Genomic DNA, 25085 nt, shown 5'->3' with positions numbered 1-25085 from the left:
GCAGGAGAGATAGGGCAAAGCTTTCTAGTGGGGAATGGTATGAGAAGATGGCATAAAATAAGGTGGGAGTGGAAGGAAGGGGGTAGGGCAGTAAGGAGAACAAAATATACATCAAGAAGTTTCATTTGATGCTGTGTTAAAAACAACATTGGGAAATTAAATCAGTGCCAGGTTAAGGTGATGAATGTTTTTTGATAGTCAACAGGACATTTAAAAAAAAAAAAAGTTCTGAGGGAGGGTGACATGAACCACACTCTTCATACTCTTGTATGAAGAGATTTACCTTGAGACCTATTTCAAGATGCAGCGGATAGGATTAGAAGACATAAAAGACTCACTAGACATCTTTCGTTGCAGAATTCACTCACTTATCCATTTCATAAGCAGTACGTTTAGGGTCTGTGAGGCTCTGGGGAATATAACAATGACAAGGTATAAAGCATAGTCACAGAGCTTTCAGTCTAGCAGAACATAAGGGCAATTAAACAAGCCGTGATAGCAATGGGTAAGAGATCTGACAGGAAAAACACAAGTCATATGCCAGAACAAAGTTATTAATGAGAGAATAATAACAAGGATGGCGATAATGATGGCAGTGTTGGCAGCAGTGATAATTTATTGACTCCTTTGTGAGCCAGGCACTGAGTTAGGCATATTACATATATTATTTCACTTAATACTTACAGAACCTTATGAGGTTTGAGTAACTTCCCCACGGTTAGATAGTGACAAAATTGAAACTCAAACATGTCTGGGTGCAGTACCCTAACCACTGTGCTGTGTGACTAGACAGAAATAGGCAGAAGGTATAGTGGTTTATAAAGAATATGGTATATTTTAGCTTAAACAGTTCAAATCCAACCTAGGCATAAGATATATTGTATAGTAAGTTGAAGTCTAGAGATTAGAGTTAAAGAAAAAAATGAATATTTTAAAAAACAAAGGGCAAAGAAGTAGTTTTGAGGGAACTACCAATATATAAAGTAAAAGTTAAGTGAGGGAGGAGACACTGATGATACTATCTCTCTGTAGCCCAAGAATGAAGATTAGAAATATTACAGAAAGATTGGGGCAAATAAAAATTGAGAAAGCCATTGGAAAACACTGTTTTCAAAGTAACTCTTCCATATTAAACTGTTACAGTATCATGCCATTTTTAAAGACTTCCTAATGAAACACAGAAAAGATAAAAACATCATAGAAGTTTAGGAAGTTGTCAGGAGTGTCACGAATACTGAGACAATAAACTATGTCCTATGTAAATAGAATTTACACATATGGAGAGGTTTGAAAACCTACTAAAAACTAAACAGAAGGGACACCAATGCAACCTGCATCAGGAACAAGCCCAGCAAGGGCAATATTCTGTAAGGAGACTCTTACCTCACCTGCCACAATACCCACCAGAATTTTGACCGTATGAGAAAAGAGTCCAAAACGTAGTGGGTATCCCTCCCAGGTCATGCCTTCCTCTTTTTTTTCTCTCCTACTTGTTGACTGGAATTTGCAGTGAGCCACACTGGGTCATGTTGGGATGAGAAACCTAGAAATGATAGAGCAACACCAAAGATGGAGTGTGAGCTACTGAGCCCAGACATTTTTTTATCATTATTATTAGCATGTATTAGTTGTATAAGAAGGTTTCATTGTGACATTTGCATATGTGCTTACAATGTATCTTAATTAGATTCACTCCCTCCATCCTGGCTCTTCTCCCCTCCCTACTTCATAGAACAAATTTCAACAGGTTTCATTGTTCTTTTTCATATACATGAGCCCAGACTTTTGTCACTTTATGATCTGCTCTGGTTAGTCAGGTGCTTGAATACCACTGAAATATTCTTTTCTAGTTTGGGTTTTCCCGAATTTTAAAAGTGCGAGATTCTACTATTTCATGTCAACAAAACCAGGAGGGAAAAAGACAATAATTAGAATTTTGGACATAAACATGACCTTATAATATATTTCATCAGTTCTCTTTGAAGCTTTTTTCTCAGGCTGTTCCTGTTTAAACATCCCATTAATTCATCTGTTCCTTTATTCCACAACTGTCTTAGGTGCTACAATTTAAGTAGAGGTCAAGCCCATAGGCCTTACAGCTCAGTGTTTCATAAGGAGTGCATCATTTTCAAGATAATCTGCCATCTTTTTCCTGCTTTAGGTAACTCACAGGCCATGGCGAAGAAGCTGGCATTTCTTTGATGACAGGGAGGTTATTTATTTGAGGCCTTTTGCTTGTGATACAAAACTTGAATGGGTCTGCCAAATTCCAAAAGGTAAGTGGTTGTTTTTCCTTTTCACAACCCTCTTATGTTAACATTGTGAATGCTGAGCTTAGCAGTACCTATGAGAGCATTTTAGCTTACAATTGCAATTTTTAAAATCCTATGAGATGCAGTTAATATATTCAGTATCGCCCTGCCTGACTCCCTCCCACTCCTAGTAGAAGTCTAGCTTATTGCAATTTGGTGATTACTGTCTGATCATGGAAGAATTTGTATAGGAAATAGAATGTAAGACTTAGGGAAATTAGATACTAGAATGAAAGATTATTTTAATAAAAGGAGAGATGTTGTAGAGGGAATCATTTTAAATTTTACTTTGATGCAAAATGAAGCACATTCCTTTTTTTTTTTTTCTTTTTGGCAAAACTGAGGTTTGAACTCAGTGCTTCATGCTTGCTACACATGCACTCTACCACTTGAGACATACCCCTCTCCCAAAATTAAAAACAAAATGAAAATAATTGAGAAGAATGAGGCAGGAAGCAAGAAATCATAATTTGGCAGGTACATGTAAAATTTAGAAGCTATTTCAATGATCTCTAAAACTGCTGATACTTTATAGACGTTCACATTCAGGAAACCAGTTAGATTAGTAGTAGAGCCATCAGTGACCAAAAAAAAGGAGGTTAAGTGTGGTAGCGCATATCTATAATCCCAGCACTCAAGAGGCTGAAATAGGAGGATTACAAATTCAACAACCGTCTGGCTACTTAGTGAGGCCCTGTCTCAAAAAACCAAAGGCCAAGAATATAGTTTAGTGGTAGAGTGCTTTGGCTAACATGCACAATTCCCTGGGTTTAATAGCCAGCACTGAAGGAAAAAAACAAAGAGAAAGAGAGAGGGAAAGAAATAGACATCCTTTTATTTAGCTTTTTACTAGGAAAATGTTATAGAAATATTAAGAAAAATATTTTTAAAATTTTACTTCACAAATTATTGTTAAGGAAGCATAAGATCAATTAAATAGTGGAAAACACACAAAGTTCTGAAATGAATTTCTGAACTGAATATAAGCAGAATATTGAAACTAAAGGTATTTCCTCCTATAAACTCTCAAAGAACTCAGTTTGCATCATGGAGTTGCCTATTCAAAGTCATTCTTTTTCCTAAAAAGGACCATCAAGTTGCCTTTGCATAGCTTCCAATGTGATGTTAGGCACAACTGACAAGTCTCTCACCAAGGCAGACTGTCAGGCACCAGTAAAAGTGTGTGTGTATGCCAGTGTGTGTGTTGATGGGGTTTCCTAAAGAGGAAATTATGCCTCATTATTCCTGATTATTTGATTAACTAGCCTGAAGGGAAGGAGGGAGGAAGGAAGGGGGGAGGGCGGGGGGGAAGGAAGGAAGGAAGGAAAGAAAAAAGAAAGAACCATTGTTCCCTCCAAGGTGTGTTCATCGGTAGCTGGTACCCCAATCTCCTGTTTGAGTGGTAGATCAGACCCAAGAGTTTAAACAAGAGTAGCCTTAGAAATGACAAACCAGTAACTATTATACTATTCCCTAATAGTATAAGAGCATACATATATACATACATGTGTGTGTGTGTGTGTGTGTGTGTGTGTGTGTGTGTGTGTGTGTGTGTGTATGGTATCCCTTTTCCCCATGAAGAAACAAAATAAAAACTAAATAACTCCCTATCATTTGAAACAATTCCCAGTCATTTGAAGCAATAGCAATGATTGCTTAATCCAGGATTGGTTTCTTTTCTATTTTTTTGCAGTACTAGGAATTGCCAGGTAAGCACTGGACCACTCGAGCCATGGCCCTAGCCCTTTTTCTTTTAGTTTGTTTTGTAGACAGAGCCTTGTACTTTTGCCCAGACTGACCTTGAACTGATATCCTTCTACCTCTGCTCCCGAGTAGCTGGGATTATAGGCCCATACCACCACATCCATCTTGATCCAGGGTTTAAATATTTTATTAACTCTCCTTTGACAGTACCTAAATTTCTGTGTTTACAATGTATACAATAATAGTTGGATATTTTTCTTGGTTATAAGAGCAGCTAAAGTCTGCTTGTATTAATCTGTCTTTTCTAGTTTTCTTAAAGAAAATTTCCTTTTCAGAAAAAGTCACCAAGCCTCTCTTTGTCTTTTTATTACCTGAGTCTAATTAGTTGTCTCTTTTCTAAAAGGGATATTTTGACAGCCTATAAATTTTTAAGTAGCCATAATTTCTATGGATATATATTCTTTTTAAGTATTTTTTAATTGAGAAAATTGTCAAAAATAAGACTCATAAAAATAGTGTCAGGGAAATTTCCTACAATACCTCTATGTAAACACAGCTATTTTTATTATATTTCTTGATGCTTTATGCATATATATTCATAATCTTGTGTAAAAAAAAAAAACCAAAAAACACCTTGCATTCTGCTTTCCCCACTAATTTGAAGTTACTTAGAGGTTAGGTATACCTTCCCGAGCACACAAAAGTCTTTGACTGTACATTTTTAACTGACTTAAAGTCCCCTTGATGGAAATTATCCAACACAGAGAGAGTTGACTCAGAGAGAAAAACCAGTGATACTGGATATATAGACGGCTAGTCCTCTGCAGAGGTGCTGCTGATGCATTAGGCCCAATGACCGCAAAATTAAGAACAGCTATTTTCCCTGTCATTTCTAAGATTAATCTAATTATACTTTTGACTTGAAACCAGTGCAATCCACAAACAGGAGGGAAAGGGGACAGGAAGTAACCAGGGTTGTTGTTGTGTAAGCTGCTCTGTGCCTGGCGCTGCCCAGGTATTTCTTAGGGGCAGCCATGTGATCCTCACACTGACTGTGAATTGGGCCTCATTTTCACCAAGTAGAAAATTGAAGGGCAGGGAATTAAATAGTTCATCCAAAGAACAGCAACAACAAAACATTTAATCTACCTAGCATACCAAATTCTCTGCTCCCATTCAGGAATCCAAAGGAAATTTTATTATTTTCTTCCTATCTTTATTTCACCTTTTCAAAAGGTTAGATAGTGAATCATTGTTCATTTTTTCCAATGCCCTCTTGGGAGTATATCACTCCAGTTTTACAGAACAACTACTCAAATTTCATTAGAATAGAGACTTGTTCCTAAATCACCTAATCCTATAACACTGTGTACCCCTTAGTGCTTCTGTGTAATATTTACAATATCATCATTCCTCATTTTTCTTTCTAATTACTAGCTATATTTATTCTGTCTAGTCCTGATTGTGACTTCCATGATACAAAGTGAAAGACTACTGACTGTCACTGGTGCCTCAGAACTGTAATCCTAGCTCCTTAGGAGACTAAGTTCAGTAGGATCATGGTTTAAAATCGGCTTGAGCAAAATGTTTTCAAGACCCCAATCTCAACCAATAGCTGGGGGCAGTGGTACATGCCTGTCATCCTAGCTATGGTGGGAAGCATAAAATAGGAGGATTCCAGTCCAGGCCTCCTTTATCTCCAAAATAACCAGAACCAAAAGGGTTGGAAGCATGACTCAAGCATCTGTCTAGCAAGTGCAAATTCCTGAGTTCAAACCCCAGTACTACCAAAAAACAAACAAACAAAAAAAAAAACAAAACACAACTAGTAATTTTGTGTGTGTGTGTGTGTGTGTGTGTGTGTGTGTGTGTGTGTGTGTGTGTGTGTAGGGATTGAAGCCAGGGCCTCGCGCATGCTAAGCAAGCTCTTGACCACAGATCTACATCCCCAGCCATAGACTACTAGTAATAATTTATTAATGTTTAGCAGATCTGCTTTTTTGACTGTCACTGAAGCAGCTTTAGGATAAGATCTATAAAATTCAACTCACATGATCTTAATTTGACATGAAATGGTTTGGTCAGAAATGAATAAGCCTCTACAGTCTATAAGTCCCTTGGAGCTACATGAAAGGCCCCGGTTATGGTAAGCCATGATCTGTAATCCGGTACTAAACTTAAGCCATTTGCTTTCTTCCTTATGTAGGCAGTATTCCAAAGATACCAGACTGGTACAATCCTGGTGAGTTAAGAAAACTGAAATTTAATCAAAACTGTTTTCTTTTGGTAATGTATGTGGTTAATTATTTAAGTGCCAGGTTCATCTCTATCACATCTTCATGTGAAATAAAATGAAGGGGAGTGGATGGAATGGCTGAGACAATGAGACTGTATTTTCCTTCTCTACAGGAGAATAGCAGAGTCACTAGCTCAGGAATCCTTAGTTCCTTGCAATCAACACTGCCCCAACGAGAGCCACGAATCTCCATGGCTTACCATGTTCATTAGTTTTCTGTTAGTCTAGCAAAACACTTGAGATAATAACTTAAAAATAGAAAAGATTTATGTTGGAGGTTTCAGACCATGGTCTGTTGGCCCTATCACTTTTGGATCTGGTGAGGCAGAAAGTACATTCTGTGGCAAGGAGCATGTGCTATAACAAGCTCTTCACCTCATGGTGGCTAGGGAGCAAAAGAGAGAAAAAGAGTCACCATGGTGCCAGTATCCCCTTCAAGGACATACCTCATCTGATCAGAAGACTTCCAACCAGGCTACTTCTTAAAAGTTCCATCCCTCTCCAAATAGTGTCATGGACTGAGAACTGAGCTTTTAACATGGGCTTTTGGGGGATACTATGTAAACCATAGCAGTTACTACTTATGACTAGTTTTGAGCATTACTCCATGCTTAGAGGGTATGGTTTGGTCGGCACAGTTGTAACTCTGATCTTCTTCTCTAGAGCGTGCTGGAATTCATGGGCCTCCAGTTATAATTGAAGGAAGTGAATATTGGTTTGTTGCTGATCCTCACTTGAACTATGAAGAAGCCGTCCTGTATTGTGCTAGCAATCACAGCTTTCTTGCTACCATAACATCTTTTACAGGACTAAAAGCCATCAAAAACAAAATAGGAAATGTAATTTAAAAGAACTCATTTTAAAATATAGTTCTTATTTTCATGTTTATTCTATTAAAATATTTCTAAAATCTACAAAGATTAAATGTTTCTCTAAAGTAAGATTTTCCTTCTAACATCTGAATTCATTATTTCATGTTTGAAAAGTTAAATAGAATTGCTTAATATTTTTAAATGTATACAATTAATGATAAATACCAGTTTATGACATGAGCGTCAGTAGCTAATAAAAATGATTCTAATTCCTTACTATGTTTTTTTTAACTAAAAGCTTCATAGTTAAGTTTCTGATTCTAATAATAAGTAAATATGCAAAATAGCTTTGGGGCAGAAAAATTGTATATTTTAAAATTTGTAGTTACTTTACTGCATGCCCAATTAACATGTATGTTTCATTACTTGCAGTAGCATATGCCTACAATGATAGCAACTATATTTTCTGTACCTGCATTAGAACCTATAAGTATATAAAATAGGGTCTGTCAAATTAATTTTTTGGTGAAAAATCCTGGCTTGTGTAATTTTTGAGACCAGATAATAGAATATCTGGAAATTTTAGTGATTTGTGGTGATAATAAAGTCTTCTTGAAAATTCAGCACATGTAAGGATGGATTTTTGGTTTGTTTTTCAGATATCTGGTGATGAACAGAAGTGGTGGGTGAGAACTAATGAACAGCCAATCGATCGTTATTTTATATAGTACGTAACATCATTGATTCTGCCTTTGTAAATTTATCACTTTAAAGAAGCAGTCCCAGATTACCTTTGACTAAATGGATTACTATTTATAAACATTTTGAACACCAATCCATAAACTGCCTACTTTAGAAAAACCAAGATCCTTTACATGTTAATGACAAGAAAAAGATGGTATAAAATGATGGCATTAACATTAAGTTCAAAATTAAAATAGCTTAGAGAAGAAAAAAGAATGGAAGATTTAAATACACTATGAATTGTCACATCCCTTATTTACTTTCAGCTCACGACATCCATGGCACCACTTTCCTATGACATTTGGAGAGGAATGCTTGCACATGTCTGCCAAGACTTGGTTTATGGGTAAAGTTAACTCCAGATCCTTTAATGTTGATTATGTAATGTGTGAACTTCAGGCTCAGCTACTAGCTTACTTTTGTTTCCTTTTTTTTTTTCTTTTTCTTTTTTAGTTTTTAAAGTGGTACTGGAGTTTGAACTTGGGCCTCATGCTTACTAGGCAGGTGCTCTACCACTTGAGTCAAGCCCCCAGCCCTCTTGTTTCTTTTTGAGTATATATATATATATATATATATATATGGCAGCTTCACCTTATTCTGATTTATGTTAATGACAATAGTTCAGATTCCATATGCAAATAAAGGTGCTTTTCAATATTGCTGGTTTAATTTCCTTGATAGGCAACAGCTTAAGACAGTTGCCTTAAGACACTGTGGTCCTAAAACATAGTTTATGTGCTGGGTGCTGGTAGCTCACATGTGTAATCCTAGCTACTCAGAAGGCAGAGATCAGGACAATCGTGGTTCAAAGCCATCCTGGGCAAATAGTTCCTGAGACCCTGTCTTGAAAAACCTTTTACAAAAATAGGGCTGGTGGAGTGGCTGAAGGTGAAGGTCCTGAGTTTAAGCCCCAGTACTGAAAAAAAAAAAAACATAGTTTATGTCTCCCTCATTAGACTTATCTTTCAAATGCTTCCTATTTCTTGTTACTCTTCAGGTGGTGTGGTAGTTACACCGAGCCTGCCATCCTCCTCCTCCTTCCCTTCCTCCTCACCCTGCCCTTCTTCCTTTGTAGTACTGGGGGTTGAATTCAGGGCCTCCCTTTATGCTTGGGCCATCTGGACCTCGATTCTCCTATTTGCACTTCCTACAGTAGCTGGGATGACAGGCAGGTGCCACAGTGCCCAGTCATTGGTTGAGATGAGATCTTGCAAACTTTTTGCCTCAACTGGCCTTGAACCATGATCCTCCCAATCTCCCAATTAGCTAGCATTACAGGCTTGGGCCACCGCATCAGCTCCATCATGTACTTTTTTATAGGCAATATTGTTTTATAGGCAATATTACTACCAATATGAGTAATAATAGAACACGGAAATAACTAGCAAAAACGGAGAATATATTTTACCATGTGGGAAAGATCTAGGGTTGGAGGTGTAGCTAAGAAGTAGAGCCTGTGCATAGCACATGCAAGCTCTGGCTTCAATCTCCAGCCAAAAATAAAAAATAAAAATAAAATAACAACCTTTCTTTAGTAATAGTTCTTTTTAAAAAAAATTATGAATGAAAAATTCTCACTATTCCAATTCTGCTTTTATTTCCTCAGACTTAAATAAACCAACAGACTGTAATACCAAGTTGCCATTCATCTGCGAAAAATATAATGTATCTTCATTAGAAAAATATAGTCCAGATTCTTCAGCTAAAGTACAATGTTCTGGGAGTTGGATTTTTTTTCAGAATAAGGTAAAAAAGAGAATTGCTACATTGTGCAAGCAATGATTGCTTTCATGCTGGTTGTGTGGCCTATGGCAGAAGGGCAGTCCATCACACAGCTTCACTAAGATGGCTTCTGCATATGTTGGTATCCCACCTGATCCTCTCTGCTGCCAGAAACCATGGGTGATATCAGTAGCTAACTCTAAAGTTAGTTATGCCTGTAGGTCTTTCCAGGAACAGTATATCTATTCCATTGCTACCAACATTCAAATTGCTGAGGTTGATCTGTCTATGGGTAGTAATCTCTGTGGCATGTAGCAAACTGACTTAATTTCTGGCTGCTGTTTTCTTTTTCCCCTCAAGGAGAAAATCTAAACAGCATGTGCCAATCAAATTAGATCAGCATTTCCCAAACTACTCTTCAGAGACTACAGATATGCTACAAAAAATTAGTCGTTGATTTTGCTTCCAAATGGCAGTTTTATGATTAAATAGGTTGGGGAAATGCTGCATTCTGTGTCTGTCTCTTTGAGATGCATAATCCATATTGGTATATGTATCTGTTAGGAAATACATTTGACTGCTAAGAAGAAATCACCACAGTATATTAAAACTTTTATTATACTTTAATCAGATTAATCCCCTCTGTGAAAACAATATTTTGTAGGATGTTTTAAGGAACATCATTTGGGGCATACCACTCCACATTAAAGTAACTGTAATGTCAAAAAGAAAAAGTAAGAGATATGTTTGGCAGCTGAAGACATCTGTGGTAAATTTATGGGTACATTTTTACTTTAGATATAAGGGTTTTTTGTTGTTGTTATGGTTTGGTTTGGTTTTTTGGTGCTAGAGGTTTAGCCCAGGAACTTGTACATTGTACTATCACTGAGCTGCACATCCAGCCCTATTTTGACTTCTAAAAATGAAAACAATCTTTTTAATTCCCCAAGATGAACTGGGGCTCTGATAATTTGCATAGTTGATGTAAACTTGAGCTAAGGGCTGGGATTGGCACAAGTGATAGAACACCTGTCTAGCAAGTGCAAGGCCATGAGTTCAGCATCCAGTAACACACACACACACACACCACCTTGAATTAAATCTCTTGCCCAGAGAAAGACTGATGCTTCCTTTAAAATGTGGTTCTTGATTTGGAGAGGTGATTAACAGCACAGAATTTGAAATCAAATTTAACAGAACCCTACCACTTTGTAGCTATTTTGCTTACGGGTCAAGTCATTTAACTTTCCTGTATCCCAGTTTTCCCCGTAATTGTGAAAATTAAATAACACTACCAAAGCTAGCACATAGGAGGTACTCAATAAGTGGGAGATTTTGTAATAGTTTAAAGACCACTCTTCAGTTGTTTATATTAAAGTATAAACCTGAATTATTCTCCTCCTCCTCCTTCTTTTCCTCCTCCTCCTCCCCTCCCCCCACCCTTCTCTTTTTTTTTGTACTACTGTGGTTTGAACTCAGGGCTTTGTGCTTGCAAACCAAGTGCTCTACTGCTTGAGTCACACCTCTAGTCTTAAACCTGAATTCTTGCAGTACTACTTGGTAAATTCCATATCTCACAAGTAGAATATTAACAACCCTCTAAAAGTGAGATATTTACTTCTTATGTGCTTTTTTGTGTCTGGAATCTAATGCTTCCTTTGTGTCTTTGTTTACAGTGCTTCCTAAAGATCAAACCCCAGTCTGTTACATTTTCTCAAGCTAGCAACATCTGTCACTCCTATGGCGGCACCCTCCCTTCAGTGTTGAGCCAGAGTGAACAAGGTACCAGAATGGTTTGGGAAACATGTTTTTTGTTTGTTTGTTTGTTGCAGTGCTGGGGATTGAACCCAGGGTTTCACAAGCTCCAGGCAAACCCAATACACTGAGACACATCCACCAAGAAACATGTTTTATGCTGATCTGGGAGTCACGTTAGCTTAGGGAGGCTATGGGGAAGTAACATATAAAATAATCTGTTTTTACAGAGTGGGTAGGCTATTTTGAAAGATAAGCAAAAGGTATTCATTGACATTTTAGTACAAGTATATCTTTAATTAAGTCAAATGCTTTTTTAAAAAAAAATCTCTTTTTTAATAGATTTTATTACATCCTTGCTTCCTGAGATGGAAGCTAATTTATGGATTGGTCTGCGTTGGACTGCTTATCAAAGAATAAACAAATGGATGGATAACAGAGAGCTGACATACAGCAACTTTCACCCATTGCTGGTTGGTCGGAGGCTGAGTATACCAACAAATGTAAATTTTATTTGAGTAAATAATCTATACAGTGCTGTGAAATACATGAGTCTCCTGTAAATGATTCGATTAAGATATGATTCTGTTACACGACATGTTCAGAGGAGGCAAGTTTATAAAGACAAAAAGCAGATTATGGCTGCTGGAAGATGAGGACAATTTAAGGATTGGGGATAACGGCATAGGGTATGGATGTCTTTTTTACAGAGGTGAAAATATCCTAAAATTGATTGGAGTAACAGTTGTTCAACTCTGAATACACAAAAAATTATTGAGTGGTTACTCTAAATGGGCAAATTGCATCCTGTGTAAATTATAGCACAATAAAGATGTTACATGAACAGTAACATGTGCTCCATAACCCAGCCTGAAGTACATAGCTTGGTTTTTCACAGCACACAGATTCCACAGTGCTTCTTTCACAATACATAAACATATGCAGTAGTGGTTAGAAACAAAAACAGATATAAATGTTTATTGAACATTTGGGAAGTGTGAGGTCAACCTCAGTTCCTGAGGCAAAAAAGACAAAATTGGTGATTGGTGATCATTTTCTCCTAAGAACTACATGTAACAAAGACAGACTTAATTTCTGGTGAATGTCTTCTTTAATCAGAAACAAGAGAAGGAAACAGAGTACTATTTTGACAATAGTTATGTTTGAAATCATGATATTATTGCCCACTGTTTTGCCTGACTACTTTCTTGACTCAGAGCATGTTGCATGAAGGACAAAGACTGGTAAGTTAATATAAAAGTCAACTTTCAAAAATATAGCCTAAGTAAAAACTAAGAGGGCCTAGCATGATGGTGAATGCCTGTAATCCTAGCTACTTGGGAGGCAGAGATCAGAGAATTTCAATTTGAGGCCAGCTGAGGCAAAAAAAAAAAGAAAGTTAATAAGGCCCTATCACAACAGACAAGCCGGGCATGGTGGTGTGTATTTGTAATGCCAGCTACTCAGGAAACTAATGTAGGAGGATCAAGGTCCCAGGCCAACCCTTGGGTAAAGTGTGAGACCCTATTTGAAAAATAATTAAAAGCAAAAGTGCTAGGCACATAGCTCAAGTGATAGAGCATTTGCCTAGCAAGCACAAGGCCATGAGTTCAAACCCTAGTAACATAAAAAAAAAAAAAGTTGGTATTGCTGGCAAAATGAATACTGAATTTTGTTTAACAATGTACAAAGTAAATATGAAAATAAGACTTGGTTAGAATATAAAATGTGGAAGTTAAAGAAGAATAAAAGACACACACTCTCACACATGAAAAGTCAACCCTGTATCTACTTAAATTTAGGATAGTGGCTTTTAAACTTTCAGTCATAATCCATATTAAGAAATATATTGGGTTGGGGATGTAGGTGAGTGCTTGTACACTTGCCTAGTATATATGAGACCCTGGGTTAGGTCCTCAAAAAAGAGGAAGAGGGAGAGGGAAGAGAAAGGAATGAGTATGTGTTTAGTATTGTGGTGTCTGTAATTCTAGGCTGAGGTAGGAAGTTTGCAAGTTTGAGGCCAGCCTATATAGATATAATATTGAATTGAAACAGAGTTTCAGGAAACAGTACCTACCTTTAAAGATTATACATAGTGATGTTTTCATTCCATTCCATTCCATTCTCATTTCCTATCCTACCCTACCCTATTCTATCCTGTTCTCTTTCATTATCATATATGTCAGCCAGGATCATTGAATTGCTTTCATGACCTACTAAATGAGTTTCAAATCATACTTGAGCCCTAATCACAATGAATATTTCAGCAAATTTCATTCTAGAACTTTTCTATATGTTGTTTCCCTGACATTTATGATATCACAGCATAAGTGCTAATGTATTCTACTTTTCTTACATACTGTTATATCATATAAGTAGTTATATAAGCTAATAAAAGATCTACTTGAGGCCAGGCCCAGTGGCTCGTGCCTATAATCTTAACTATGGAAGGGAGAGATAGAGAATTGCAGTTCAATGCCAGCCTCTGGTGGGGAAAAAGTTAGTGAAGCCCTATCTCAAAGAACAAGCTGGGTGTGGTTGTTCTTGCCTCTGTAAGTCCAACTATATCGGAGGCATAAGTAAGAAGAATGTGGTCTGAGGCTGAGGCTGACCTGGGCAAAAAGTAAGGGACCCTATCTGAAAAAAGAGAACTAAAGCAAAAATGGCGGGGAGGGGCAGAGACATTGGTCAAGTGGAAGAGAGTTTGCCTACCAAACACAAGTCCCTGAATTCAAAACCCTAACACCATCGGGGTGGTAAGCACTTAAACATTTGCACACTTTTCTTGATAATGCCATTACTTACCCACCCAGTGCTGGCTATCAGGTCGTTTCCAGTTTTGCACAATCATAACTAGTACTGCAGTGAAAATTTTTGTGTAGAATCATTGCTTATATTTCAGGTTACCTCCTTAAGAGAATTGCTCTGGTTACCAAATTGCCTTTCCTTAAGGGTTTGTCAGTTTATACTCCTGTCAGCAATAGATTCTGATTGTCCTTCTATCCTCATAAACATGCTAATGCTTTCCAACATGCATTGAGCCATTAATACGTGCCTGAAACTCCACATTATTTCATTTAATGTGTACAATACTGTGAAATAGGTATGTTGTCTCTATCCAATCTTAGAAATGTGATGGCAGACAGGATCATGGAGCCTGTGTGAGAAGAACTGAGGTTTAAATCCAGGTCCAAGAGTCTGCAGAGCCAGTGTTCTTAGCTCCTCTACACATTGTCTCTAATGAGCATTAGCTCTTAAAAATTTGTACTAATCTCTCTCTTTCTCTCTCTCTCTCTCTCTCTCTCTCTCTCTCTCTCTCCTTCCTCCCCTCTACCAACCCTTCTCCTGCCTCTGCACATTTTAAGCAAGCACTCTACCACTGAGCTGCACCCCATCCCTGTATTTCTTATTTCTAATGAAAATAAACTTCTGTAAATTACATAATAGTTTATATTTCATCAAGTGCGAATGTTCTTGCTTTGCAAATTTATCAAGTCCTTCCTGTAGCCTGGTGTTGTGGCTCATACTTGTAATCCTAGTAACCCTTGGGGCAGAGATAGGTAGGATGGCCATTAGAGGCCAGCCCAGGCAAACAGTCCATGAGATCCCCATCTCAACCAATAAAAAGCTGGGTGTGGTGTGTGCACCTGTCATCCCAGCTAGGCAGGAAGCACAATTAGGAGAGTCATGGTCCAGGCATTCTCCTCATTAAATATTCCCCTCATTAAGCATCATATAACAACTACATTTAGAACAGTGTCTGTAGTTCAGCAAACATCTACACAATATTTATTGAGTAACATGGTGTTTATTGTTTGTTTTTTTATTTTGTTGCTCTTGGTAAAAGTTTGTTTTTCTTATTTTTAAAAGTGATATGTTTTAAACATACAGAAAAATAATAGGGGCAGTGTTCTTTGAATATATTTTTCATATATAATATTAATTATAGAATTAAATCTACATGCTTTTAATATGCAGAGTTTTTTTATAGTGACTAGTATATGATCAAAACTTTCATATGAGATCTTTGTTATATGGTACAGTTTGTCATTACAAAAAGTTTATAAATGTTTAGTAGGTTGAGTTAATAATCATGCTTTTTGCTTACTTGAATTGTCAAAACTGATAGCAGAGTATCATTGTTATTTTGTCTTATTTCTAACAGTTTTATTTATCTGTTTGAAATGTATTTATCAATATTACCACTATTTTGTTTTTTAATATCTAAAGTTAATTGCCTTTTCCCAGGCTTTGAAGGTTTGTCAGGGTTTTCTTAGAAAGATCATGGTAAATTCCTTCATTGGAGTTTTTACAGGGGGAAAACACCAATTTGGAATCCAAAATTTCCTGCTAGGGTCTTCAGACTATTAGTTCCATGATTGCATGTATGTATTTATCTTTCTGTTTAGTTCTTTGACGAGGAGTCCCACTACCACTGTGCTCTGTTACTCAACCTCCAAAAGTCACCTTTTACTGGGACATGGAATTTTACTGCCTGCAGTGAAAGACAGTTTGTGTCTCTCTGTCAGAAATACTCAGGTATCTATTACCTAGGTAACTGTGGTACTTCATGTGATAAATATGTATGGTTCTTTTTTTTATAAAAAAAATATAAATAAATTCGCATAAATTTGTGATCATGTAGCTTAAAATTTCAGCATGAATAAATTCGTATTGACTCAATGAAGCAGATTATCTCAAATGAAATGTGATTTTTCTTCAAGTGTCATTACCATACTTAGTTAAATATAAAAATTCAGTATATCATGGAATATGTTAATAGTTGTTTATTGAGAGTAAGCTATGATTGAATTTTGTAGAGTGAATATGGCTGAATTCTGCTCTTTCTGGCATTTTCCAGATTTTAGTTAATTATCTTGGGGAAATGATAAAAACAATATTTTTAATTTAGTCCAGTACTGTATAGCATTCACTGTTAATTTTAAAAAGATATGAAGCACTATTTATGAATCATTGTCAGTGTCTTCCTATAATCGAAATAAAAGTAAAATGTGTACTTAAAAATAGAAACTATTCATGTTTTGGAAAAGGTATTTTTGAAAAGATATTGCCTACAATGAGTTTTTAACAAATACTTTAAGAAGAGGTTTTTAGTCACATAATGGGAATCTTAAGTAACTATTTCCTGTGCTTTGGCAGAGCTTTTGCTAAATTAATCTTTACCCACCTGTCCCCCACACACTGGTAACTTGCCTCATTCAGGTAAGTACTATAAGGCAGTGATTCAAATGTACTCTCTTTTAAGAGGCTTCCTGCATTTTTTCATGGTAGCTCTCCAGATGAAAACTTTGTAAGGGGACACTTTTAAATACCTTTCTGGTGGAGCAGTTCAGTTTCATGTTATTGCTGTCAACATGAAATAATAATCTTATTGCACACTACTTTTATTTACAGCTTTTCTTCTTCCCAAATCAAAATCTTGTTGTGATTTTAAAAACAAAATGTTACAGGTCATCAGTTTTACCTAAGATATACAGCATGTCATACCTAATTCTCCCACCCAAATCTAAAATACACATATAGGCAAGTAATGTCTAAAGCAGATTAGTAAAGGGGAGAAATTTGGAAAAAAAAAAAAAAGTCCTATGATTTGTAGTGTGTGTGTGTGTGTGTGTGTGTGTGTGTGTGTGTAGGCAGTGTTGTTATTACTGTTTTCTTTCATTACAGAAATTGAAGCTGGACAGCCCTTGCATAATACTTCGGAAACTGTAAAGTATCTAAATAACCTGTACAAAATAATCCCGAAGATGCTGACTTGGTATGGCGCTCTACAGGAATGTCTGAAAGAAAACATGCATCTGGTGAGCATCACAGACCCTTACCAGCAGGCCTTCCTCTCTGTGCAGGCTGCTCAGCTCAACTCTTCCTTCTGGATTGGACTCTCCAGTCAAGATGTAAGTTTTCAGTTCCAGCTGTCAGGGGTAGGCAATGGAATGCAGCATTTTTATTGTAGACCAAAAGGAACCAGTATTAAAATCTTATGCCAGGAAGTTTCATGATTATATGGTTTGGGTTTTTTTGTGGCAATTATCTTTCCACAAGTACAGTTCTAGTGTTTTCTTGTTTAGATGAAAAACATGTTCTAATGGACATAAATAATTAAGCACTTCTTTTTATTTACCCTAATCAAAGTCTGAGCTGGAATCAGGAGTTGTCATATTTTCTCAGCCAAAGAAAAGAGGAAAAGAAGGGAAGAACTTAAAAATCAATTAGGGTGGGTGTGTGGAAGAGTTGTGGATGGTGAAGACAATTTTCAAAATTAGAGGAGTGAAGTTAAGCTGCTCTAAAAGGCATTAGAATAGTGTTTCACATCTCAAATGCTGTTGCTGGCTAGCTGTCTTGAGTACTTCTTATTCATTTCATAGCCCATTAAAGAATGCCAGTCTCCTGTTAATTCCTAACCCTGACCTATGTATGTGTACTACAAATAGGAGCCAGTATACACAAGTGAGCTTTTTGGTTGTAGTCAAATAGGGGTTTTTTTTTTTTTTTTTGAGAAACAATAGGACTGTAGGCCACTTTTGCCTCTTTTCTCAGCCTTGGTACAGCCCAATATACCAGGATGGCTCTAGGGATGCATAGAGAAAAGTGACTAAAGACACTTTATTTCCAGTACAAACCCAGAATAGAACTGTAGAATGGATGAAGAAAATAGCATTGTTACCAGAAATTCAATTAAAGGTGGTGTTTTAAAGTGGTCACTTAAAGTAGTGTCTCTAGTCTCTGAGTATTTTAAAATTTACCCCCAGATCAGGCCAGATGGCCAGCGAGCTGCTTCCCCAGGCTTACAATGCTCACTCCTTCACAACGTTGCCTTTACTTGCTTTCTCTTCAATATTTAGTTCTATGCAAAACCTGTCATTGTGTCTATTGTGAGGGCAGTAATACGTTGTTACGTTTTCTAGTTTTGATTGCCTTCAATCTTTTGAAAGAAATATTGTCACTGTAGAAAATTTGTAAAATATAGTAAATTAAAAGAACAAAATTGAAGTCACTTTTTAAAAAAATTCTATTAGCATGTAATAGTTGTAGGGGACACATTGTAATATTACATATGTGCTTACAATACTTTCACTGAACAATAGCTTCAAGTCACTTTTATTAAACTCACTTTTTTTATCATCCTGGGTGGGGACGTACATTGTGGTATTTACAAAAGTTTTTACAATGTATCAAATACATCATACTTGAATTCACCCCCTCCATCTCTCTCCTTTGATTAGTGAAAGTTACTGTTATTAAAGTGCTTAAAGATAAATGTAGTTTAATATTTTGCTATATGCCTTCTAGCTTATTCTTTGTATACATGTTTATTTTAAAAATAATAGGAGTCATACTGTTTAGTAACTTTCTCCCCCCATCTTAATGATTTTGGTCTTTTTCATATTTTACTTTCAGTTTCCACCTATGGTTTTCTTCTCCCTTTTCCCTTAATTTTAACATATTCCATATAGTTGTTTATTATGTAGTATCTTCATAAATTGTCCTAAATCTTTGGGATACGACAGGATGTTAATAAATAACATTTCGTGTTGAAAGCAGTGGGAAGGATATTGAAAAATTTTTAATAGAATAGTAACAATGTAAAATTTTTACTTTAGAAGTAAAATGATACTGAGTGAAAGGTAGAAGAGAAAGCAACAGAGAGACGTGTTGTTTTTATATAAAATTCATACATAAAATGGTACAGTGTCTAAGGGCAGCAGTTCTGGGTTACAGAGTCCAGACTGTGGCCATGGCGGTGGGTCACTTAAGCATTTACAATGTCCCCAAAACATTGATTAAGACTAGGAAAACAGAACAAACCTCAGAACATCTTTGTGAATTTCAGGAAGAAGCAAGGGGACAAATCCTCAGTGAAGATCAGAGGCAGGGATTCTGGAAGTTTGCAATGATAATATGCATATAAACCTCACAAGAAATACTCGAGGGAGGTAAAAATACCTGCTACCTCCTTCCTATAGCCCTTTGGTATCTAAGAAAGGAAGAGTAGTATTCCCTTGTGAGTGCTAAAAAGAGATTCTTCCCTTGGAAAAGCCATATTTAAATTAAGATCAGTGAAAGTGAAGAATTTTGTGAAGAGATATTTATGGTCTTAAAAGAGAGTGTGTGATAGAATTTTTTCTGTAATGGAATGGAAGTTCTGAACCCCAAGGACAGGATTTGGTGGGGAGCACAGGACAGGATGGAATGCAAGGCAGTATGGATCCAACTGTTCTTGACCAGGGTTCCAGTTGTGACCGCAGTTCAGTTAATCCCTAAGCCATTATGTGATTTTGCCTTTCCACTATGCCATGTTGTCTCCAATTTAAACCTGCTTACAGTGATCCTCATTCCATTTAGCTTTCTTTTTTTTTTTATTATTCATATGTGCATACAATGCTTGGGTCATTTCTCCCCCTGCCCCCACCCCCTCCCTTACCACCCACTCTGCCCCCTCCCTCTCCCACCCACCCCCTCAATACCCAGCAGAAACTCTTTTGCCCTTATCTCTAATTTTGTTGAAGAGAGAGTATAAGAAATAATAGGAAGGAACAAGGGTTTTTACTAGTTGAGATAAGGATAGCTATACAGGGAGTTGACTCACATTGATTTCCTGTGCATGTGTGTTACCTTCTAGGCTAATTCTTTTTGATCTCACCTTTTCTCTAGTTCCTGGTCCCCTTCTCCTATTGGCCTCTGTTGCTTTTAAGGTATCTGCTTTAGTTTCTCTGCATTGAGGGCAACAAATGCTAGCTAATTTTTTAGGTGTCCTACCTATCCTCATATCTCCCTTGTGTACACTCGCTTTTATGTTGTGATCAAAGTTTATTCCCCTTGTTGTGTTTGCCCTTGATCTAATGTCCGCATATGAGGGAGAACATACGATTTTTGGTCTTTTGGGCCAGGCTAACCTCACTCAGAATGATGTTCTCCAATTCCATCCATTTACCAGCGAATGATAACATTTCGTTCTTCTTCATGGCTGCATAAAATTCCATTGTGTATAGATACCACATTTTCTTGATCCATTCATCAGTAGTGGGGCATCTTGGCTGTTTCCATAACTTGGCTACTGTGAATAGTGCTGCAATAACCATGGGTGTGCAGGTGCCTCTGGAGTAACCTGTGTCACAGTCTTTTGGGTATATCCCCAAGAGTGGTATTGCTGGATCAAATGGTAGATCAATGTTTAGCTTTTTAAATACCCTCCAAATTTTTTTCCAGAGTGGTTGTACTAGTTTACATTCCCACCAACAGTGTGAGAGGGTTCCTTTTTCCCCGCATCCTCATCAACACATGTTGTTGGTGGTGTTGCTGATGATGGCTATTCTAACAGGGGTGAGGTGGAATCTTAGTGTGGTTTTAATTTGCATTTCCTTTATTGCTGGAGATGGTGAGCATTTTTTCATGTGTTTTCTGGCCATTTGAATTTCTTCTTTTGAGAACGTTCTGTTTAGTTCACATGCCCATTTCTTTATTGGTTCATTAGTTTTGGGAGAATTTAGTTTTTTAAGTTCCCTATATATTCTGGTTATCAGTCCTTTGTCTGATGTGTAGCTGGCAAATATTTTCTCCCACTCTGTGGGTGTTCTCTTCAGTGTAGCTTTCTGGTTTCCAACAACTAACAGTCCCAATGATGTGTGAGGCAGCAGTGCATACTGGTTAGAATGAGAGACTCTAGTTATTGGTGGCCCATTTTCTTCATCTGCAAAATGGAAATAATAGTGCCTCTCTTATATAGTTGTTATGAGGATTAAATAAGTCAATGTTCATACAGCACTTAGGACAGGGTCCTTACTACATAGTAGATGCTCTTTAAGTATATGTTAGATATAAAATAAAAGCTATTAAATTGACCTCAAGGATCAAAATATTACAAAAGGAATAATGTGAGCATTGTCACTTGAAATGCTTTTCTGTTTCTTATAGGATGAACTCAACTTTGGCTGGTCAGATGGAAAACGACTCCATTTTAGTCGCTGGGCTGAAAACAACAAGCAGCTTGAAGAGTGTGTAATGTTAGACACTGATGGATTCTGGAAAACAGCTGATTGCAGTGATAACCAATCAGGTGCTATTTGCTACTACCCAGGAAGTATGTGAATTTCAAATATTCTAATTCTTAGATTATCAATCTCTTAAGTAGCAGAATTTTAAGGGAGTAGTTTTATAAAATCTGATTTGGAATTATGAAGAAATTATTACCATGTCCTTTTTGCAATAAAGTTTGTTGCAAAATTTGTATTCAAGTAGAATTATTACTTATTAAATATTATGACATTAATTTTTATTTTGGAGTATTTTATTTTTTTATATCAGCTGACAATATTGATTGACATTTAGAGTCACATTGTTACTTGGCCTTGTTTTCCACATATTTTGTACTTATATTATTTTAGAAAACTGATTTATGTGGAATTTCTTTTATAATTCTTAACACCAATAACTAACATTACCTGAGCCACTGTTAGGATTCAGCTGGGGCTGGGTTGTGGTGGTACATGCCTGTTATCCCAGCACTCAGGAGGTAGAGGCAGGAGGATCTCAAGTTCAAAGCCAGGATGGGCTACATAGAAAGACTGTCTCAAAAACAAACAAAAAAAATTCATTTGACTGTAAGTAACAGCAACAAATTTAAGTTAACTTAATCCAACAAGGGTCTTTTGACTCCCCCCCCCCAAAAAAAAACAGGGATAGAGTTGAGCCTTCTGGGAATCAAAATCAGAAACCTAGAGAAACCTGAGTGAGCTGATGCATGCCTGTAATCCCAGCTACTCAGATGTGGAGGTAGGAGGCTGCCGAATTCCTGAAACCCCCATCTCAAAAACAAAATAAAAATAAAAGGGGCTGGTGCCATGACCCAAGTGATAGAATGCTTGCCTAACAGCATGAGGCCCTGGGTTCAATCTTCAGTATTGCACACACACACACACACAAGCCAAATACTCCCTGCCACCTGTCATTTCTGTTTCTCTCTGTGTCTGCACTCTGCTGTTTACATACTTTCTGCTTTTCTCTGCTCATAGTAGAACATGGTGGCTCTGCAGTTTTCATTTATGCTTGTAACTAGAGATGTGCTAATGATTCTGAATCCCATTTTTCAGATTCTTAGAATCTGATGGACTTAGCCAGAGTCAGGTATGCAATCCTAGCCCAATCAGAGAAAGGTGGTTTTGTAATTGTCAGGGAACCACATTTGTGGATTTGTGATAGAAAAAACACACTACCTCAGAGATGAAGGGATTTTTTTTTTAATGAGGTAGAGATACTGAATGGTCTCTACTGCATATTAAATCAGCTTCATTTATTTTGAGTAGAGCATATCTATATTTGCACCTTCTTGAATATGTGGCCTTTTCATAAAAGGAAAAAAAAATCAGATTTCCTAGAACCACATTTTAAATGACATTTCTGTTTGGTTTGGTTAAAGTGGTAACTTACTTAGAATATCAAATATTTCATTAAAGTGTTTCTTTAAGATTAGAGATATCAATAAGCAGAAACTTGACAAAGAAGTCTCAATTTTATACTTAGGTGCCTATTATTAATTAATATGTTTATATAGTTTCTCTAAGAAGCCTCCTTGTACTTGACATTTGATACTGCAGGAAGATAGAAGCTGTACTTATCCTAAAAGCATCTCAGTGTTTATATTCTTCCACACCACAGCAGGGGTAAGAAAGTTGTGTCAGATAACTTCCGCCTACAGAAAGCCAGCTTTCTATAAACTATATTTGAGTTTAAACAGGGAACAAGCATCACCAGGCTATTACTTCTTGGCTTCCTGAATATTTCCTACAAATCAAGCCTAATGACTATGAACAGGATTTAACATTTATATCTGAAATTACAATTCTTGCTGGTGGAGTGGCTCAAGTAGTAAAAGTGCCTGCCTAGCAAACATGAGGCCCTGAGTTCAAACCCTAGTGTGGCAAAAAAAAGAAAAAAAATGTTCTTTGAAATTAGAATTCTTACCATTAACTCTTTTTCTAGATGAGACTGAAAAAGAAGTCAACCCAGTTGAGAGTGTTAAGTGTCCATCTCCTATTCTAAATACTCCCTGGATACCATTTCAGAGCTCTTGCTACAATTTTATGATAACGAAGAATAGACATATGGCCACAACACAGGATGAAGTTCATTCTCGATGCCAGAAACTGAGTAAGTATATAGTACCATCACTATATATTATGTCAAGCTAATTTTTAAAATCACCTATTGTAATATTTCTAATTAGCACTAGTAACAAATTTAAAAATATTTATTTTCTAATTTCTATATTACCAATGACAGTGTATCAATGGAGAGCATAGGAATAACCTCTTTACTCATCAGTTTCAGACCTAGTCTGTTTTTACACGTGTAAACAAGATGTATTCCTCTTAAATAGGAAAAGAAATCACTAGAGTGCAGAGAACTGGATGTTCATTAAACAAGTTAGACTAAGGTTAAAGTGAAAATAGGTTAGTTTAAGGAACCCAAAGCTTAGATGCACCACTAAGCAGCACCCATGCTTAAGAGAAATACATATTTCATACTATCAGCTCTCAAGACTTTGGAGAAATTGCCAAAGAAATACATTGAAGATTCACTGCTTTTCAATGATGAAACTGATGAGCTATAAACATTGTGGAAGATTTTTATGGAAAATACCAAATCATTACTTCCCAAAATATTCTCCATAGAGCACTAGTCTTGAGAGATGTACATCCTTGCAAAAACAAAAACAAAAAAATAAGAAGAATGTTGAGAAACACTACTCTGCATGCCTCTTTTGTTGGACATTATCAAAGTACATTATCACATGCTTTTAGAAATACTGACATAAATGAGCTAGCTTAACCAAATGTTTCTAAATGTTTTATCCAGTACACCTTTTTGGAGAAATCTCCATGTTAATTTCCTAAGAAACACACTTTGGGAAATATTAAACTTTTTAAATACTCATACAATAGTGATTTCCAAGGGCTGGCGATGTGGCTCAAGTGGTAGAGCATGTACCTAGCAAGTGCGAGGCCCTGAGTTTAAGCTCCAGTACTGCAAATAAATAAGTAAATATAAATTTTAAAAAGTAAAAATAGTGGCCTCTAAGGAATAGGAAGATCTGTGTTATGACCTATCTAAGAAGTTTTATTTTTTAATAGGGTAGTCTTTGTATATCATTCATAATGGATGGATTTATACTACCTGCAGATGAGCATTAAATGGGAAGGAAAGTGAAGTAAATCGTGTCTTAAATTCTCTACTTAGCTACCCAGTTTCTGCTGCACTGCCAAATTTAACATCAAAATGTTTGAGAACTTTTTAGCCTATTCATTTATAGGCTAAATAATTTAAATTTATGTCCTTCTAATTTTCCAGTACTACTTAAGTTTTTAAAGAATATTGATCTATCAAACAAAATTAAGTAATTAATTAATTACTTAATTTGTATTATTAAGTAATGACTTATGGATAAGTAATTATTAAAATTACTGACTTTTGTTTAACAGATTCAAAATCACATATTCTGAGTATTCGAGATGAAAAGGAGAATGACTTTGTTCTTGAGCAACTTCTGTACTTTAATTCAATGGCTTCTTGGGTCATGTTAGGAATAACTTATGAAAGTAAGTGATAAATCTGATTTTCTCTATATTACTACTGTACTATAACATACTTATCAAACTATAGAAGTAGAGTTCTTCAAAGTACATTTTTATCAATATACAAAAGTATGATTTTTAATAAAATTCT

The 25085-nt window shown here is 36.4% G+C and overlaps 1 protein-coding gene across 2 annotated transcripts in view; it reads left to right on the top strand.

Annotated features, from left to right (window-relative positions):
• The window catches only part of Ly75 (lymphocyte antigen 75), an 88826-nt gene that overhangs the window by 48475 nt on the left and 15266 nt on the right, over positions 1 to 25085 (top strand). For both annotated transcript variants that reach the window (XM_074070917.1, XM_020181747.2), the window contains exons 16-28: positions 2162 to 2276; positions 6223 to 6258; positions 6976 to 7151; positions 7784 to 7851; positions 8135 to 8214; positions 9475 to 9614; positions 11267 to 11372; positions 11688 to 11848; positions 15755 to 15884; positions 17034 to 17260; positions 21279 to 21444; positions 23343 to 23510; positions 24842 to 24958. In XM_074070917.1, coding sequence (XP_073927018.1) covers positions 2162 to 2276; positions 6223 to 6258; positions 6976 to 7151; positions 7784 to 7851; positions 8135 to 8214; positions 9475 to 9614; positions 11267 to 11372; positions 11688 to 11848; positions 15755 to 15884; positions 17034 to 17260; positions 21279 to 21444; positions 23343 to 23510; positions 24842 to 24958 — 1690 coding nt within the window. The remainder of the gene's footprint in view (positions 1 to 2161; positions 2277 to 6222; positions 6259 to 6975; positions 7152 to 7783; positions 7852 to 8134; positions 8215 to 9474; positions 9615 to 11266; positions 11373 to 11687; positions 11849 to 15754; positions 15885 to 17033; positions 17261 to 21278; positions 21445 to 23342; positions 23511 to 24841; positions 24959 to 25085) is intronic.

Source organism: Castor canadensis, chromosome 4, assembly GCF_047511655.1.
Source record: "Castor canadensis chromosome 4, mCasCan1.hap1v2, whole genome shotgun sequence".
NCBI lineage: Eukaryota > Metazoa > Chordata > Mammalia > Rodentia > Castoridae > Castor > Castor canadensis.
The sequence above is the reverse complement of the archived record's forward strand: the minus strand, read 5'-3'. Positions and strand labels throughout refer to the sequence as shown.